At 45.3% G+C, this 18318-nt stretch overlaps 1 protein-coding gene across 5 annotated transcripts in view; it reads left to right on the forward strand.

Annotated features, from left to right (window-relative positions):
- Positions 1 to 18318, forward strand: part of ERBB4 (erb-b2 receptor tyrosine kinase 4) — an 833408-nt gene that overhangs the window by 701861 nt on the left and 113229 nt on the right. For all 5 annotated transcript variants that reach the window (XM_081196711.1, XM_081196710.1, XM_081196712.1 and 2 more), the window contains exon 20: positions 17803 to 17988. In XM_081196711.1, the coding sequence (XP_081052837.1) occupies positions 17803 to 17988 (186 nt within the window). The remainder of the gene's footprint in view (positions 1 to 17802; positions 17989 to 18318) is intronic.

The following is an 18318-nucleotide window of genomic DNA, read 5'->3' on the forward strand; positions in this document are numbered from 1 at the left end:
TGCCAAGTGTGTGCTGCAGAGATGAGCAGCAAAGAACCCGACACACAGCCAGGTACATACGGGCTGCTCCTGCATATGAGGATCTGTGGGCTGGGGGATTAATCCCTGTATCGGGATTAGAAGAGGAATGGAATCTGCTACTCTTAATTGATTAGGAATTGTGCTAACCCTTTACCAATCACCTAGAGATCTACCACTAGATCTCGGTCTGCCTTCTGCCCGCTCTCAGCGTGAACTGCAGCAGCCGTACTGCAGTCCACACCATCTAGAATACCATATTCCTCAGGACTATTGTGTACTGGGAGTGTGTGGGTCACACACCTTTTTTACAAGGTGGCTTTTGTGGGACAAGAATGTTTGCTTTAGGGGATTGTGGTAGGGGCAGCGTTTAAAAGCAAATCACTTGATAAAACTACATTTAGACAACTTTGGGGGGGGGGGTGATCTTCAAATTTTATTGACTACCTGAGATAGAATTAATTGTTTGGTGCAATATTTCTCAAGTTCTGTGATGGCAGCTGGAAGGGAGTTACGATGTCTTGGGAGTAGACAGGGGCATACAATCCTGAAACAGGCATGCCTTCCTTCCACACAAGTGAGGACATGGGTAGATTGAATATTATCTGGTAAAAAATTCTTTCATGATTCACATTTGATTTAGGGTGGGATGGGGTGGGGTAGTCTGCATCCCAGCATGACTGGAAAGAATTGATGCTTTGTCCTTGAATGCTGTTTTTGAAGGGAATCAGCAATAACCTGTTCTCTGCTGTGGCTGGCTTTGTGCTAATCTCTTCTCTCTCAGCTTCAGTGTTCCTCTCCTGTAAGCTATTGGTTTAAATTAACTGGTTGCCCTTCATTTGTTCAGCTGACCAGTTTGAGAGTTTTGTGTTGCAACCTCTGATCTGTAGTAACATAGATGTGGATTTGCACTTGCATATGCAGTTCATCATAGTGTATGGCCTGGTGGTTGCAGGAGGTAATTGGCGCCACCATTTTGCATCTGTCTCTGCCTTCCACTAGTTTGCATTTGATGCTGATTGGTGGATTTCAGGTTACAGGGGGGGGGGACAACCCAGAATATCTTGCAGACCTGTAGATCACAATAAAACCCCTGGATCTTTCTTGGCAGGGGATTTGCTCCATCTCCTTGACCATTTTGGTTGCCCTTTTCTGAACCTTTCTCAGCTCTGTGATACAAGCTCTGGAACTTTACCCTTGCAACTGATAAGATGACATTTCTCTTTGACATGTGGAATGAGTAAAACAACATGTGTTGTTGCAAATGTTTTATTCTGATTCGTATGCACAGATGTCTATTTTACTTTAGCCCATTAGAGCGACAACACAAAAGACATGCAAGAGTGAATGCCTGTTATTCTGCAGAAGACAAAGAGATTAGCAGTAGGAGCCATTGCTTTTTGTTTAATCTTTTAATGGTGGCAGAAAGAAAATGAAACCAAGGAGTGCTTTGTGACCAGTTGGGCCCCTTTTAAATGCTGTACGGCTAAAGGAGAATAGGCCGTGGCAATTTGGCAACTGGGCTGTCATTTCAGTACCCTTGAAAACTTTCTAATGTATCCATAATGACTATAATGACATAATGCATCATGCTAGTACATGATGTGGCCAGCCCCCTCCTATATTTCTCTCAACAGGGGACATTGAATTCAGTAGCAAAGAAAAATCCCTATGTTTGAATGGTACCTTTCCCCCTAGCACAGCAAATACTATTTCTCATACGTCTCACTCAAAAGTTATTTCAGTCCTCATCTTTCCTTTGTGTTCCATTCTTTTTTTTACAAAGATCTCTTGTAACAGATAGCTAAAGGCATCCAAAAAATCCATAATTTGGTTCACGATTAAATTAAAACTAGAGTAACTGCTGTAAAGGCTTGCCTTCATTCAGCTTATGTTCTTGAATTAATTAATTTTATAATGAATGATTTTAGAATGTTGTTTATGCTGTACTTTTGTATTGTTTTATTGTTGTTAGCCGCCCTGAGCCCGGCTTCGGCTGGGGAGGGCGGGATATAAATAAAATTTATTATTATTATTATTATTATTATTATTATTATTCAATGCATTTCATAATTGCATCATATTGCCATTATTAGTTGCATCATTCCTCTGAGGTTGTAAATTCTGAGGTTGACTTCACCTGAAAGGCTTCACCTGAATACCTTAGAGCTTAGCTATCTAGCACCTCAGTTTTAGAAAAAGTCATTTTTCAATGCAACTGAGGTTTTATAAAGAACTCAGCAAAGATTTAGCAGCTTGGGCATTGCAAGAACTGTCAAAATAAGGTATCTAGAAAATGGGGTTACTAGAGCAAAACAAAGTGGGTGGAATTCAGGGTAGCACTCAGCAGATTACCCATCAATGCAAGCATTTCTGTGTGCCTGGTGGAATGATCTCCTCCTTCCTTCTCCTTTATGTTGTTCTGGGGGTTCTCCCATCACCCTAGAGCTGATTGGAGACATTGGGGGGGGGGGAGAGGGGAGCCCCATTGTGTGAGGGGGATGTGCAGCACTGGCTCGTGCTAGCACAGCTTATTAGTTGAAGCTGGTCCAGTGTTTACCACATACTTCTACTCTGCAATTGTCTTCCACAGAATCTGTTTTACAAATGCAGAAAGCAGGTGAGATCTGTTGCAATATGCTTTGCTTTGCTTTAATTAGTTTGGCTAACCTTTGTTGGTTATATGATTGTTTAGTGAAATAATGAGAAAGAGAGAAAAACCAATGTCAGGAAATCATAGCTTAAAATGGGGGAGGGCCCTTAAGCAGTGACCTCAGATTGTGAGTGTCTGCAACTCTGCTAGCTGAACATCCATGGTTTTGTATCTGTTATATAATGGAGCAATCTTTCTACCCTTGCAGTGCATGCCCTTGAGGTTGCTCTGGTTTATAGCCTCCATGATGGGTGATGCAGATAAGGGAACCTAAAAAACTTGCAGACTTGGGAAGCAGTGGGTGGAATGTGAATGTCATTCACCTTACAAACATCAAGGTATAAAGCACCATAGTGTTGTGTCTGTGAAAGAAAAGGCAGGTACTAAGAGACCCACCAATTGGCTGTGTGGGAACTTTTCAAAACAACATTAATTTCTGTGCTCTGTGAAGTCTCCCAGCCCTCCTCCCTTCTCCTAATACATTGTAAGTCAATTGACTTGGAGATGTCATGAATTTCTAACCAGCCATGAGGCTGTTGCCAAAAGCCAATAGCTTATCATCAAAGCAGAGATATCCTACATGCCATGAAGTGCACTCCTGATTAGAAAGTAAAATAAACTATCCAGGATACTAGTAGAGAAGGAAATCAATGAAGTCTGACACATCTCATCAGGCAAAAAGAAAAGAAACAGTCTTGCATTTCTAAAAGGCGATGTTGCACAAGCTGTAATTTTATCCAGGGTTTTGATCCACTTACAAGTTTAATCTAACCTCTGTGCACTTAAATGTTTCATTATCTCTTTGAAAATAATTAGGGGTTGCTAGCAGAAGTCTGTATATGTAGAGTTCCTTGGGAGTCCCCAAGCTCATTGAGGTGAAGACAGCTTGACTGATGCTTGTCAGCCAATATTGGGCCAGGAGCTAATAATAGAAGGCACTTCTGCTTAGCTAGGTGAGAAAGTTAGCTTGGGAAAAATTAAACTGAAGGTTTTTGGATTTATGATTTGAAATAAATTTCCCATTCTCATTTGTTTCCTGGTAAGAGCCTGCAAAGGGAGTTGGTCTCTTTTATGGTTTTATAATTAAGATCGAGGGGATTCTTGACTTCCTCCAGACGTATTGTGGCTCACCAATATCCCTAGAAATAGCTTTTCATGTCCAAGGAGAGTGTTTTGTTTAGTGATGCATAAAGATAATAAATAATACTGACCAGTGCTCTTGCAGCTGCCACTCCTGCCAAGCATGCAGGAAATAAATTAAGTTAGCTCAAAGGGGGTTTGATGGATAAAGTGATTGCAGAGGAAAAAGAGAGAAAACTAGGCTTGGCTTGGCTTGATGAATGCAGGCATCAGATTTCTCCCCACCCCCACCCCCAAGTACAGAAAAATAACAGACATGTTTTATTTTGTAAGGCCTTTAAGACCATGATGGTTAGAACTCTGTGATCAGTATGCAAAAGTTTCAATAAGACTACTCGCTATGTTGACAAGATTAGCCAAAAACACTTGCCAGACTTTGTCTTCTATGCGCTAAGAGCACACCAGGTGTGTGCAGTGATAAGAGGCTTTTCCAGAGTGGCTTCTCCACTGTGAAACAACTAATTTCGCCTAGGGACATGTTGGTGTCATCCTGAACATTTTCAGAGGGGTTCTATAAAGAATGAGGACCTCATTTTGCAACTGGTAGGAAGTGGCATGATTCTGTTTGGTCGGTTTAATCTCAAACCCTCGGGCAAACCTAGGGGCACGGATCTCTTACAGGAGCAGTTACTTACCTTGGGAGTTCAGTTTGCAGATTTCCCCCAGGTTGTTGATACAGTTGTGACTTTCAGGCAGAAAAGGTCACTGTGAGTGCAATGGAAATTTTCGTCCTTTCTGGAGATGCTAGGCTTGAGGATGTTCCTAAAAGCTAAATATGTGATGTAGCAATGCCTTGGAGCAATCAGCCTCTAGGAAACCAGAAACCTGATTACTAGTGAAAGTTACCTGCTTTTAGATATTTTGCAGGAAGACAAGGAAATGTTCAAGGCAGTGTTCTTTTTTCTGCTTTAACTATATTTAACCCAGGTAAGCTATTCTTCCCACAGAAGAATAAAAATAGAAGTCCTGCATTCAGTTTATAAAGTGGGGAATATGATAAATGCCTTTCACAACATGCATGGTGTAGAGAAGGAGAATATCCCCACCACCACCTTGCAACATGAAAATCTAGACCACCCAAGAACACTAAAACCCAGACCGATTCAAGAAGACTTAGGACAGACAAAAGAAAGTATTTCATTGCCCAGAGCATAGGTAAACTTTGGAATTTGCTACCACAAGATACAGTGATGGTTAAGCCAAATTCGTGGATGATGAGGCTAGCAATGTTTCATAGTCATTATCTATTAGAATGTAGCAGAGGGTGGGGAGCAGCGGCTGCGCTAGGAGGGAGGCCAAGCCACGGAGTCCTCCTGGGGAGCCCTGTCGCATTACTGCCTCCAGGACCCTCCCTATCCGGCTGCCCCAATTCTGGCAGAAACCTCCCCATCCAGCCCTTCCCTGGATCCCTGGCAGACCATCCATCTGCATCATTCTGACTTGGTTAGCCCAAGACACCATGTTGGATGATGATGATGGTTGCAATTGGCCATTTACATATGTTTTTAATTAATAGCACAGTGGTCACTGCTCCCAATTGGCTCTACAAAAACCAGGAAAGAAAAGAACCTAAAAAGCTCAGGCTTTTTAAGCAAAATTATTCGCAAGGGTGGAATCCAGACTGTCACGTTTATACATATCTGGTACATGGAGGACAACAACGGCCCACCCAAGGAACGCAAGCAAAAGTCCCCGGGCATTTTGGTCTCTGTTGTCAAAATTTCTGGCTCCTAATATTCTCCTGGTAACTGCTGTGTGGGCTGAAGCTAGAATTCTCCTGCTCATTCCTTACAAACTTAGAATTTTTCTGCTGCCTCAAAGTTTCCCAAAGTTCAAAGAGAGGGAAATATTTAAAATTAATAAAATGAGAGGCATAATTACCAAACAATCCCTTTCCACTATAGTAAAAAAAGAAACAGGCAAAGAACATCCAGCTTTAAAGGCTGAATTTGTTACCCAGAACTGAGCAATTAGTGCCAATGCTTCACAATAAGAAATGGAAAGTCTCTATCAAAGAACTTCCTATTATTTAGGAATTTTCTCTGCATGCCTCCAGCTTATATTAGCAATTCAGAGCAGACACGTTGGTATTTCAATTTCTAAATGGTAATGTATATGCCAGGTTGCTGTTAGGCTGATAATAAATGAAGGTTTTATGGGATGTGTGTTAATAATACAAGGTATTATTTTCTTCAGTGTATACGTAATGCCTTCCAATGAGGTTGCTGTATGGTTCAAGGTTAGCAGTCAATCAGCACATGTCTGATTGAAGCAGAACTGTCTAGATATTAAAGTCAATCAAATAGGGTATATATAAATATAATTTGCCAGCTAAGCAATTTTTGAAACTTTATTTTCTAAAAAAGGAGAACTTTATAGTGATAAGTTATTACTTTCTAGATTTTTTCATGATAACAGATTGAGCACAAGAGTGTGATAATATACCTCAGTTCAATGGCTCAGAAATCAGCAGCAAAACGTAAAGTAGTGTTGGTAAAGAGTCCCTGAGAAAGAACAATGTGCCATTAATCATTGTTGTTTCAATGTGAGGAGCCAAGAATTTAGAAAAGGGAGCATATTAGGTTAAGGACATCAAACAGATTTTTGCTGGTGTAAATTCGTAAGAGTCCTAATGCACATACTCAGAGGTCTCAGGAGGTTTGATTGCTCCTGGTGCTTTATCATCATGTAAGAGCACCCTGAACTTTGAATATCTGTCAGGTATATTCCCAAGATGGACAAATCAACAAAAAGAAATCCCCTGGAGAAGCAAAATTATCTCAGATTCTGCATAACTTACAAACCAGCCACATTTCTAGGGCCTTAAAGATGATAACCAAAAACAAGGATTTGAAAATCTCTAAAACACTGATTCATCTAGATCTGAAGCAAAACAGCTCAGTTTTCAACAATGTAAAAAACTCTTCCCTTTTTAACATTTTTGACGCTCCTTGCAATGTGCACTGTCTACTAAGTCTTATTGAGTACAAGGGCCTTACTTCTAAGTAACCATGCATAGGACTGCAGGCATAATAATTAATTTCCCTCACTGACACCATCATATAGCCAACTCTCATTGGCGGCATTACGTCATGATGCCATGCCACTTTATTACAACGATTCCTAACTGGGTGTGATCATGTGATTAATCCAAGAAATGTAAATGAAATCAGCAGCACCAGACAAAGACTGATATTCACATTATCTTGGTAAGTTGTTTACCCAAAACTACCAAAATGTCTCACTTGACTCCAAAATGAAAAGCGACAAGTATTTGGCTGAAACCTTACTAACTTAGTTCTGGCTGTCCATTAGAATTCAGCACGCGTTGTCAGCCTTTCATGTTGACTGGTGCTTAATGTTGCCCTGTGGTATGATCCTGGCTTCATCATTGTTAGCTTTAAATATGTATTATTAGTTACAAGTGGTGTGTGTGTTATCTTAGATTTTGCCTCTACAGTGATTAAAAATGGTTCCAGAAGGATTTTTGCTTTAGTTCGGAAGACTAGTTGTTAATTGGACAAATAGACCATTATTGTGCAATAAAAAAATGAGGTCAACACCAGATAGCCCGGGCCTCAGTGTTATCTTAACTGTTTGCATTATCTTCTTGAGGAAAATGTCCGGATAACTGGGAGAGATAATACCACTTTGCTTGTGATAAGAGTGATATTAACAGTCAATACAATTTTACAGCTGCTTCATTAATCAGGTGGCAAAGCCAAGCCATTGCAATAGGGAAAATATTGACTATTTTTGCATGGAGATAGTGAACCACTGCCTCTCTCCTCAAAACATGAGCCTTCTGCAAATCAGGTTACCTTTGGTAATAAAAAAAAAGCCCGCCCGCCCCCGGTTCCAAATTGAGTGATTGCAGCTGTATGGAAAACCAGAGCTTGCAAAATGTCTAGGTGCAATTGGTGATGTGTTTCATGGTTATGTTATTTCCATCACTGACTTTCAGTCGGCACTGAATATTGAACATTTAAAAAGCCTCCTTTATTTTGACTGTGATAGTGATCTGATTTCAACAGCCAATACTCCTCATGACATTGTTTCAAGTTAAGCAGACACTGTGGGCCCCTTAGTAGTACTGTCCTGGGGGAGAATCCTGCTTGCTGATTCCATGGCCTCTTTGGACAAGCAAAGAAATAATATGTTGGTCTGATTTGGAATTCTTACTCTCAAAGGGACCCTGTAAGAACAACAGGATAAGATTGGACAGACAAAAATGGTTGCTCTTCCAGTTGTTCTAATTAAAGTTCACCCAAATGAAAAGTTAAGGTCAAGAATGGAAAACAAAGGAAAATAAATCTCATTGCATAGAGGACACACCCAAGGCAGATGATAGATAGATAGATGATGATAGATGATAGATAGATAGAAAGAGATAGATAGATAGATGATAGATGATAGATAGATATAGATATAGATATAGATATAGATATAGATATAGATATAGATATAGATATAGATATAGATATAGATATAGATATAGATATAGATATAGATAGATCCAGTAGGCAGGTAGGCATACTTGTGAGAGGCAGCGCAAAATACTGGAAAGGCCCCACACCCCTTTTGGCTTTCTGCCTGCATAATTTGTTATGTAGTGTAGTTTCACCCTGGGCCAACAGGGGGATACTGTATATAGTTTTCACTCAGGTCTGTAGATAGTTTTCACTCAGGTCCGCGGCAGTTAGTTTAGGCGGGAACTCTGAGCTGTTGTGGTTACAATGTTGACAGCCGGCTGCCTATAAATACAGGCCGGCTGAGCTGTTCACAGTCAGTTCTATTCCAGCTTGTCTTAATAAAGAGCTACTTGAAGAAATCGCTGTGCCGGCTGCTATGTCAACCCACTACTTAATACTGGCGACGAAGGTGGGATGGATGGACATCAGAGCACAGCCAGATGCGGCCAGCCTCTGAACTGAGCTGAATCACAGAGCGAAATCACTGAGCGAAATCACTGAGCGAAATCACTGGGCAGAACCAATTCAGAGCTGACTGTTCTGGCTAGAGCACTGTGTTCCATCCATCGCCCTTCACGCCGGCATCGGAATCATGGCTTCACTTGTGCCTCTACCGCCGTTTGCGCCAGCCTCTGAGTCATGGGACTCCTACCTCGCTCGGTTCGACTGCTACCTCCAAGCCAACGAGCTGACAGCAGTATCAGTGGATCGGAAGCGGGGCCTATTTCTCAGCCTCTGTGGGCCTGAGGTGTTTGAGACGGCCCGAGCATTGGTTGCGCCTGAAGCAGTCCAGGCAACACCATGGGACACGATCCAAGAGAAGCTCCGCAACCACTACGCACCAAAGCCGTCCAAGATTGCTGCCCGCCATGCGTTCTACCACCGGAACCAGGCAGAGGGGGAGTCAATCAACAACTACGCCACCACCCTGCGACAGGCTGCAATGCACTGTGAGTTCCGAGACTTAGACGATGCCCTGATGGATCGAATCGTCTGCGGGGTCCGGGACATCCATCTGCAACGGCGTCTCCTAGCCAAGCCAGACCTCACGCTACAGAAAGCCATTGAGGAGGCTGTGGCCTCAGAAGCTGCTGAACGCTCCGCCCAGGAGATCCGCAAGTCCAGCAGCCCGCGTCTTGCTAGGGGGCCAGTTCCGGTGCATCATGAAGAGGCCAGCAGTGATGAGGCATCCTCCAGTGAAGACGATGACGTGCACCAGACAAAGCGGGAGCGCCGGAAGCTCCAACAGAAGTCCAAGGGCCAACCGGAATGTGCTGGCTGCGGAGGCGACCATTCCCGTGCCAAGTGTCGATTCAGAGACGCCATCTGTAGGAGGTGTTCCAGAAGGGGCCACATCGCTAAGGTCTGCCGATCGGCTCCGTCTGACACCCCCCCTTCATCGACTCGCAAGTTCAAGTCTTCACTCCAGTCTGCCAAGGAAAGATGTTTCGCTCTCACCAACTGCCGCTGCCCGTCTGGAACCACGATTGGCCAAACCGACTCGTCTACGCGACGCAAGCTGAACGTCACGGTGCTCATTGAAGGAGCTCCATGTGACATGGAGATCGACACCGGGTCTGCCCTGTCCGTCGTGTCATGGAGCACCATCAAAAGACTGGTACCCAGAGTATCCAAAAGGCAACTCGACTCTCACCGCGTACACCTGAGAGACTACCAGGGAAACGACATTCCCGTGGTAGGCGTTGGCCGGTTCCGGATCGCCTTCAAGGATTTTTCGGGCCTGCTCCGGTTGGTGGTGGTCGAAGGTCAGCGGCCAAGCCTCCTAGGGCTAGACTGGTTTGATGCCCTCGGCCTGGAAGTCACCGGCATCAACTGCATCTCTAACGCAGAGACTGAGGGTCTGGTCAAAGACTTTGCCAAGGTTTTTGACGGCACCTTGGGACAATATACTGGTACGCCCATCTCCTTTAGCCTTGATCCACAAGTCGCCCCCATCAAGCTTAAGCCACGCCGGGTTCCCTTTGCTCTCAAGGCTAAGGTGGACGAACAACTGGACAAACTGATCGCCCAAGGAGTTTTGGAGCCCGTTGACCACGCAAAGTGGGAAACCCCCATCGTCACGCCTGTCAAGCCAGATGGGTCGGTGAGAATCTGCGCTGACTACAAGTGCACAATCAACAAGGCACTTCAGCAGCACGCTTATCCGGTTCCTGTTGTCCAACACCTGCTGCATTCCCTGGGTGAGGGTAAGGTCTTCGCTAAGCTGGACCTTGCCCAAGCCTATCAACAACTGCCAGTCGATGATGCCACTGCTGAAGCCCAGACGATCGTCACCCACCGGGGGGCATTCCGTTGCCGCCGGTTGCAGTTCGGGTGAGTGTGGCTCCTGGCATCTTCCAAAGCCTTATGGAGCGTCTCCTGCAAGGCCTTCCGGGCGTGGTACCATATTTTGATGACGTCTTGGTGTCTGCAGAATCACACCAGCAGCTGTTCGAGCGCCTCCGTGCCGTGCTGACCAGGTTCCAGGAGGCCGGGCTCAAGGTAAAGAGGGAGAAGTGCCTGATTGCCGTTCCACAGGTAGAGTTCCTGGGCTATCTTATCGATGCCTCCGGTCTTCATCCAACCACATCCAAGATCCGCGCTATCCAGCAGGCCCCCACCCCGAAGGACAAAACGGAGTTGCAGGCATTCCTGGGGCTGCTGAACTTTTATAACATGTTCCTGCCCCACAAAGCCACAGTGGCTGAGCCTCTTCACCGACTCCTTAGCACTAAGACGCCTTGGGCCTGGGGTCATCGAGAGACGGCGGCCTTCAACGCGGTCAAGGCTCTCCTTTCTTCAGACAGTGTGCTGGTACAGTACAGTGAATCCAGACCGCTGGTCCTTGCCTGCGACGCCTCACCTTTTGGCATCGGTGCTGTCCTTAGTCACCGTTTTCCAGATGGAAGAGAAGCACCGCTCGCCTACTTTTCCAGGACACTATCTCCGACGGAACGGAATTACAGCCAGCTCGACAAGGAGGCATTGGCACTTGTGGCTGGAGTGAAGAGGTTCCATGAATACCTCTATGGCAGGACTTTTGACCTCATCACTGACCACAAGCCACTCCTGGGCCTCCTCGCCGGTGATCGTCCAACTCCACCGGTCCTCTCACCACGCATGCTGCGATGGACTGTTTTCCTGGCTGCCTACCACTACCGGCTCATCCATCGCCCGGGGAAATCGATGGGCCATGCCGACGCCCTCAGCCGTTGCCCTCTTCCAGCATTTGTGGAAGACCCGGCTCCAGCTTCATCGCTCCTTCTGATTGAGGATCTTCCGGCAGCGCCTGTATCGGCTGCCACTGTGGCCTCCGCGTCTGCCCAGGATCGCACCATCAGCCGGGTGCTCAACTGGGTGTGGAGGGGGTGGCCACAAGGGCCTTTTGCATCGGAGTTCCAGCCCTTCGTAACCAGACAACATGAACTCTCAGCTCATCGCGGCTGTCTGCTGTGGGGAGACCGCGTCGTGATTCCCCAGGGACTCCGTCAGCGCGTCCTGGAGGCTCTGCACGTTGGCCACCCGGGAATTGTCAAAATGAAGGCGTTGGCTCAAAGTTACGTCTGGTGGCCTAATATGGACGATGCCATCACTGCCTGGGTATCCGCCTGTCAAGCGTGCCAAGAGTCGAGGCCTGCACCACCGGCAGCTAAGGGACACACCTGGGAGACGCCAAAGATACCCTGGTCGAGGGTGCACATCGATCTGGCTGGCCCCTTTCACGGCCGGACCTTTATGGTAGTGGTGGACGCCTATTCCAAATGGCTGGAGGTCGCCCTGATGCCCTCCACCACTACCGAAGCTGTCATCCGGGTGCTGCGAGGCCTGTTTGCAACGCATGGGTGTCCTGATGTCCTTGTCTCTGACAACGGACCGCAGTTCACGTCAGGCACGTTTGAGCGGTATCTTTTGGGACTGGGCATCCGCCATGCCCTAACGGCACCTTTTCATCCATCCAGCAACGGGCAAGCGGAAAGAATGGTGCGCTCGACAAAAGAGGCACTGGCGCGCCTGGACCGGGGAGACTGGCATGAGCGGGTCGCCGAATACTTGTTCGTGCAGCACATCACTCCTCATGCGGCCACAGGGAGGAGTCCTGCTGAACTGCTTATGGGCCGCCGCCTCAGGTCACCGCTCGACCGGCTACACCCAGACTTTGCCGTGGCTGAACCCCCAGGCTGTGCCAACGCACCACGGTCATTTGTCCCAGGAAACCAGGTCTTTGCCCGGAACTATGTGGGGGACATTCCTTGGGTGCCAGCCACAGTAGTGGGAGTCACTGGACCTCGCTCGTACCAGGTGGCACTCGAAGACGGACATTTGTGGCGACGGCACATAGACCAGCTTAGGCGCAGGGTTGGCGACTTAGACACTACCGAGGTGCCCCCAACTGCGCTTGCGGCTCCAGAAGAGACACGTACAGATGGCGAGGCCCCACCTACACCTCCCTCGCAAACTGCCAGCGTGGAGCCGAACCAAGCCGTCTCAGAACAGACTCAGACCACTCCACTTGCGGAGGCTCCACCCACAGCAGCGGATCCAGGGGAGTTGGTTCCAATGCCACCTAGGGTCGCACCACAGCCTCAGCGAGAACTGTGTGGCCCTCCGGACTTGGCTACCAGTCCCCGGCGGTCTGGCAGAGTTTCCAAGCGCCCAACTCATTTAAAGGACTACGTTGTTGGACAGGTATCACTGTTGGTCTAAGTATGGGAAATGTAACCGATATGCTTTTGTGCCTAATTGAACCATTACGCGTAGTGCTGTATATAAGGAAACCATTATGATTGTAACTAACGCCTTATCTCGGTGGGGAGGGGTGTTATGTAGTGTAGTTTCACCCTGGGCCAACAGGGGGATACTGTATATAGTTTTCACTCAGGTCTGTAGATAGTTTTCACTCAGGTCCGCGGCAGTTAGTTTAGGCGGGAACTCTGAGCTGTTGTGGTTACAATGTTGACAGCCGGCTGCCTATAAATACAGGCCGGCTGAGCTGTTCACAGTCAGTTCTATTCCAGCTTGTCTTAATAAAGAGCTACTTGAAGAAATCGCTGTGCCGGCTGCTATGTCAACCCACTACTTAATATAATTGTTTGTTTGTTTGCAATTTATCGAGTTACATTATTAGATGCTTAGGTTTTGTTTATGTCAAGGAGTGGAGGGGCCAGGGAGTGTGCCCTGGCCTCCTTGCCTTGAGGATGACCTCTGCCTGACGCTTCATCTGCTGGAGCTCCCATCAGCCCAGGTTCATTTCTTCCTGTTTGGCTCTGAGAGTAGCAGCCCCCAGCACTCACAGCTCAGCTCTCTTAATAGAAATGAGCTCAGATGGGAGAAAAGCATGCAGAGGTAAGACGAGGAATAATTTCACTGCCCCCCTTTTAAGATTTCATAAACATTTTATACATAAACAACAAGCATGGCTGTCCCATTGCTTGAAAAACCAAGATCACTGATCCTGCCACATCTAGATTGGCTCATAGCTACTCTGATGCGTCAGTAAATGGTGCCTTTATATTCTTGGGAGACCCTTGAGGATAGGTTTGTTTGTTTCTGCATATAACTAAATGGTTAGTTATATATTTGCACCTCTTTTCACTCCTCTCTTGGTTTTTTTCTTTCGTCCACATATGGCTCCGTCAGCTTCAGCAGTTAGCCAGGTCTAGAGGGATGCATTCTGCAGGAGGTTCTTCAAAACTTAATATGCAAGCAAAATATGTTGAAGATACATCAATTTGTAATTGCTTCCTCCCAAAGGCTGCTCAGACATGCACTGTAGACATGTTTCTTTGCTGTAGCAATTACAGGTACCATAAAATTAATGAAAAAAATGTGTGTCCGCTCTAATATCTTTCTCCTGTCACACAGCACACATTTGAGGTTTTGCAAATAATTCCCAGCCCAGAGTACGGTGAGCTTCTTAAGTACTTTAAAGAGTCTTTGTGGCTGCAATATAGAAAACCAAAACAGGGGAAGCAAATGTGTGCTGTGTGACAGGAGAAAGATATTAGAGCGGACACACATTTTTTTCATTAATTTTATGGTACCTGTAATTGCTACAGCAAAGAAACATGTCTACAGTGCATGTCTGAGCAGCCTTTGGGAGGAAGCAATTACAAATTGATGTATCTTCAACATATTTTGCTTGCATATTAAGTTTTGAAGAACCTCCTGCAGAATGCATCCCTCTAGACCTGGCTAACTGCTGAAGCTGACGGAGCCATATGTGGACGAAAGAAAAAAAACCAAGAGAGGAGTGAAAAGAGGTGCAAATATATAACTAACCATTTAGTTATATGCAGAAACAAACAAACCTATCCTCAAGGGTCTCCCAAGAATATAAAGCACCATTTACTGACGCATCAGAGTAGCTATGAGCCAATCTAGATGTGGCAGGATCAGTGATCTTGGTTTTTCAAGCAATGGGACAGCCATGCTTGTTGTTTATGTATAAAATGTTTATGAAATCTTAAAAGGGGGGCAGTGAAATTATTCCCTTTTCTCCCACTGGAAGCCACGGGGGGGGGGGGGAGAGGGCTGCTCCTGAGCTCATGTCCGGTTTGCTGGTTTCCCACAGCCATCTGGTTGGCCGCTGTGAGGACAGGATGCTGGACTAGACCTCTGACCTGATCCAGCAAATACATCATATGTTCTGATGTATTTAAAACAGCTGAGAAAATAAAAAGGCCACACAGACCACAATGTAGGCACGCAGCAAGCCACTCTAGGGAGTCCTTTCCATAACTGGCTGCTACCACTGAAAGAACCCACTCCTTAGTGATCATCCACCCTCACTGGAGCTCACCACTAACTTCTCCCTTGTTTTCTTAGAACGCCAATATCGCTTCTCGGCCCTTTTAGCTACGATCTGGTATAGAAATCTGGTATCTGGCTAAGGGAGCTGGGCATGTTTAGCCTGGAGAAGAGGAGGTTAAGGGGTGATATGATAGCCATGTTCAAATATATAAAAGGATGTCACATAGAGGAGGGAGAAAGGTTGTTTTCTGCTGCTCCAGAGAAGCGGACACGGAGCAATGGATCCAAACTACAAGAAAGAAGATTCCACCTAAACATGAGGAAGAACTTCCTGACAGTAAGAGCTGTTCGACAGTGGAATTTGCTGCCAAGGAGTGTGGTGGAGTCTCCTACTTTGGAGGTCTTTAAGCAGAGGCTTGACAACCATATGTCAGGAGTGCTCTGATGGTGTTTCCTGCTTGGCAGGGGGTTGGACTCGATGGCCCTTGTGGTCTCTTCCAACTCTAGGATTCTATGATTCTATGATTCTATGAGAATGGCAATGGTGCCCACCTGAGAGGTGCCAGAGCTGAGCTCCGGTGAGCTCCAGCTGAAAAAAAACCCCTGCCTTAAACTATTGCTTCTTCCATCCCTGTGTTGACTTGAAGCCCACGGGCCTAGATTCATAAGCAAAGTGGCTCCTAGCTCAGAACCACGAGCAAAAAAAAGAGGCATCTTTTTTGAGAGATCACCATGCCAATGTTGTGAAGTGTGTCTGTGTATGTTGCATGTAGTTTCCTGGAAACCTAACATGTGTACCTTGGAAGGCTGCAGGTCTTGACTGCAAGTTCAGGAGGCGGTGATGGGTCACAGAGGGAGGAGACCTGCTTGGGCCCAATTACACTGTGTCATTGGGAGGACAACAGCATGTCCATATTTAAGAATTGGGCATGAAGGAATCTAATGTTACTAAGTAGGTCATGTTAGTTCCAGATTGAACCCAGAACTTTGCCTATCACTAGTCCAATTACAGTGGACAGATAGAAACTTTATTTGCATTAGCTACTAGCCTTAGCAATAAGATGAAATATACTGGGGATAGAGCTAAATAGTTACCGTAGCTATACAAAATATGTTCTGGAGGTTTACATCAATACAAATGTCAGAATTGATTCATGATCCTTTAGACCAATTACAGTATAGTACAGGGGGTAGCCAACATGGTGCCCTTCACATATTGTAGAACTACAACTCCCATCAACCCTGAACATTGGTCATGCTGACTGAGGCATGAAAGTCCTCGTGTTTATGATACTGATATAGTATAGTCTCCACGTGTTTTATACCCTCCTTTTTTCATTTCTTGGGGCATGCAATATGGGCTTTTCCAGGATAAATACATTCTAACACATCTCAGTTTGGTTATTCATTATAAATGGCTTTTTCCATATCTCAAATAGAGCATTAAATAGCAGATGAGCAGGAGATCATGCACTGAAGTTAATATGTCTATCAACATACTTTTGTCTCTCCCATTTTCCCACACCTGCCACTGATTTTTGGTGTGCAAAAACAATGAATCCATATCCCAATCAGGCAACATGAAGAAAAATGCCACAGTTTAAAATAGAAACGCTTGCTTCTTTGCCGAAAAGAAAGAGAAAACTTTATGGGGGGGGGGAGGGCATAAACCAGAGAGTTATTTTGTTTTTCGAAAATGGATAATGTACCTGTCAACATGTATTTATTCTGCCGGCCTTCAGTGCTATTTTCTGGTGTCAGTCGAAAAGCGACTAACATTGCATCTTGGTGACCCCGTGCAACAGACTAGTGTATTAATTTTAACATGGAACAAATGGTTTAAATGGAACTGCTCTTCCTGCCTCTGCTCCCTTGCTGGCCCAAACCTGCCATGAGTTACACTGAGCCCTTACGCCTGCCCTGAAAAACATGAGTTGACATAATTTCAAAAATATCAGAAGTAAAGAAAAGGTTAAACCATCTGTTACTTTCATTATACACACACCCTACAATTAATGTCTTGTTCATCTTTTCTTTCTTTCTTTTTTGAAAAAAGAACCATTATGCAAATACACTGCAATTTGGTTTCAAATGCTCTTTGTGCTCTGATGAGCAATTTTCTCAAATACAAACCCAGCCTTCTTCCCCTCCTATATAATTCCCCCACCCCACTTCCCTCTACCCTTCTACCCCCTTTGGGGGACTGGGGGGGGGATGATGGTGGTTTCATACTACTAACAGCAAGATCATTTGATATTTTTTACCACCACATGTGGAAGCACTGTGGTTATTTTTAAAAAAACTTGTCAGAAATGCATGTATTTTGAAAGAGAACACGGAGGAAGTCGCTTCCTGCTTTTCTTTTTCTTTTTTCAAAGGAAACCTCTTTGCCTTTTTTGCTTTTCACTATTCCTGCTCCTTGGTGCAGTGATACATTCATTGAAATGATGTGTTTAGTGAATCCAGATTCAAAGAGGTACACTGATGTATCTATGAAAGGAGTCACAGCTTGCAATGCAAATGGTGGACATCCTAATAAGTGTAGCCAAAGTTGCTTTCATTCCCAGCTCAAAACATTTTACTGCTGAAATGAAGCCCAGTTTGCAACCTTCCCTCCTCCATACTAGGAACATCATTTAGACACCAATTCCTGCCTTCATCTGCCTCCCACTCACAGTGCTACATAGCAGGACCAGCCCAGGTAGCTTCAGTTGGGCACGGAAGTGTGGTATTAAGTGGCTCTTTTAAATATATGGCTTTTTATTGCAGGAAGCTCTTATAATGGCAAGCATGGATCATCCACATCTGGTACGGCTACTAGGAGTCTGCTTGAGCCCAACCATCCAGCTAGTTACTCAGCTGATGCCCCACGGCTGCTTATTGGACTATGTTCATGAACACAAGGATAACATTGGCTCCCAGCTGCTGCTGAACTGGTGTGTCCAGATAGCCAAGGTAAGCGCTTACAGAATCAGCTGCTGCTTTTTCCTAGAGACCTCAAACCTTTTGAGATTCCCCGCTTGAGATGTTTGTTTAGGCTCCATATCTCTGGTGTGCAAAAATAAATTTTGCATTCTATTAATTTATGGAATATGTTTTATTGTGATTGGGTTTGGGAGGGAGAAAGCGGGCTCTGTGGATTTTTGCTCCCTTGTATATATTGAAGATTTTTCCACTGGGTCAAGCTTTAGATCTCATGCATTTTTCATTATTGATACACTTATTTCTCTAAAACAAATCTGATATATGAGAAGAAATCACTTTCTGAAATTGATAAATAAAATG

The sequence above is a fragment of the Podarcis bocagei genome, assembly GCF_964188305.1.
Source record: "Podarcis bocagei genome assembly, chromosome: 1".
Taxonomy (NCBI): Eukaryota; Metazoa; Chordata; class Lepidosauria; order Squamata; family Lacertidae; genus Podarcis; species Podarcis bocagei.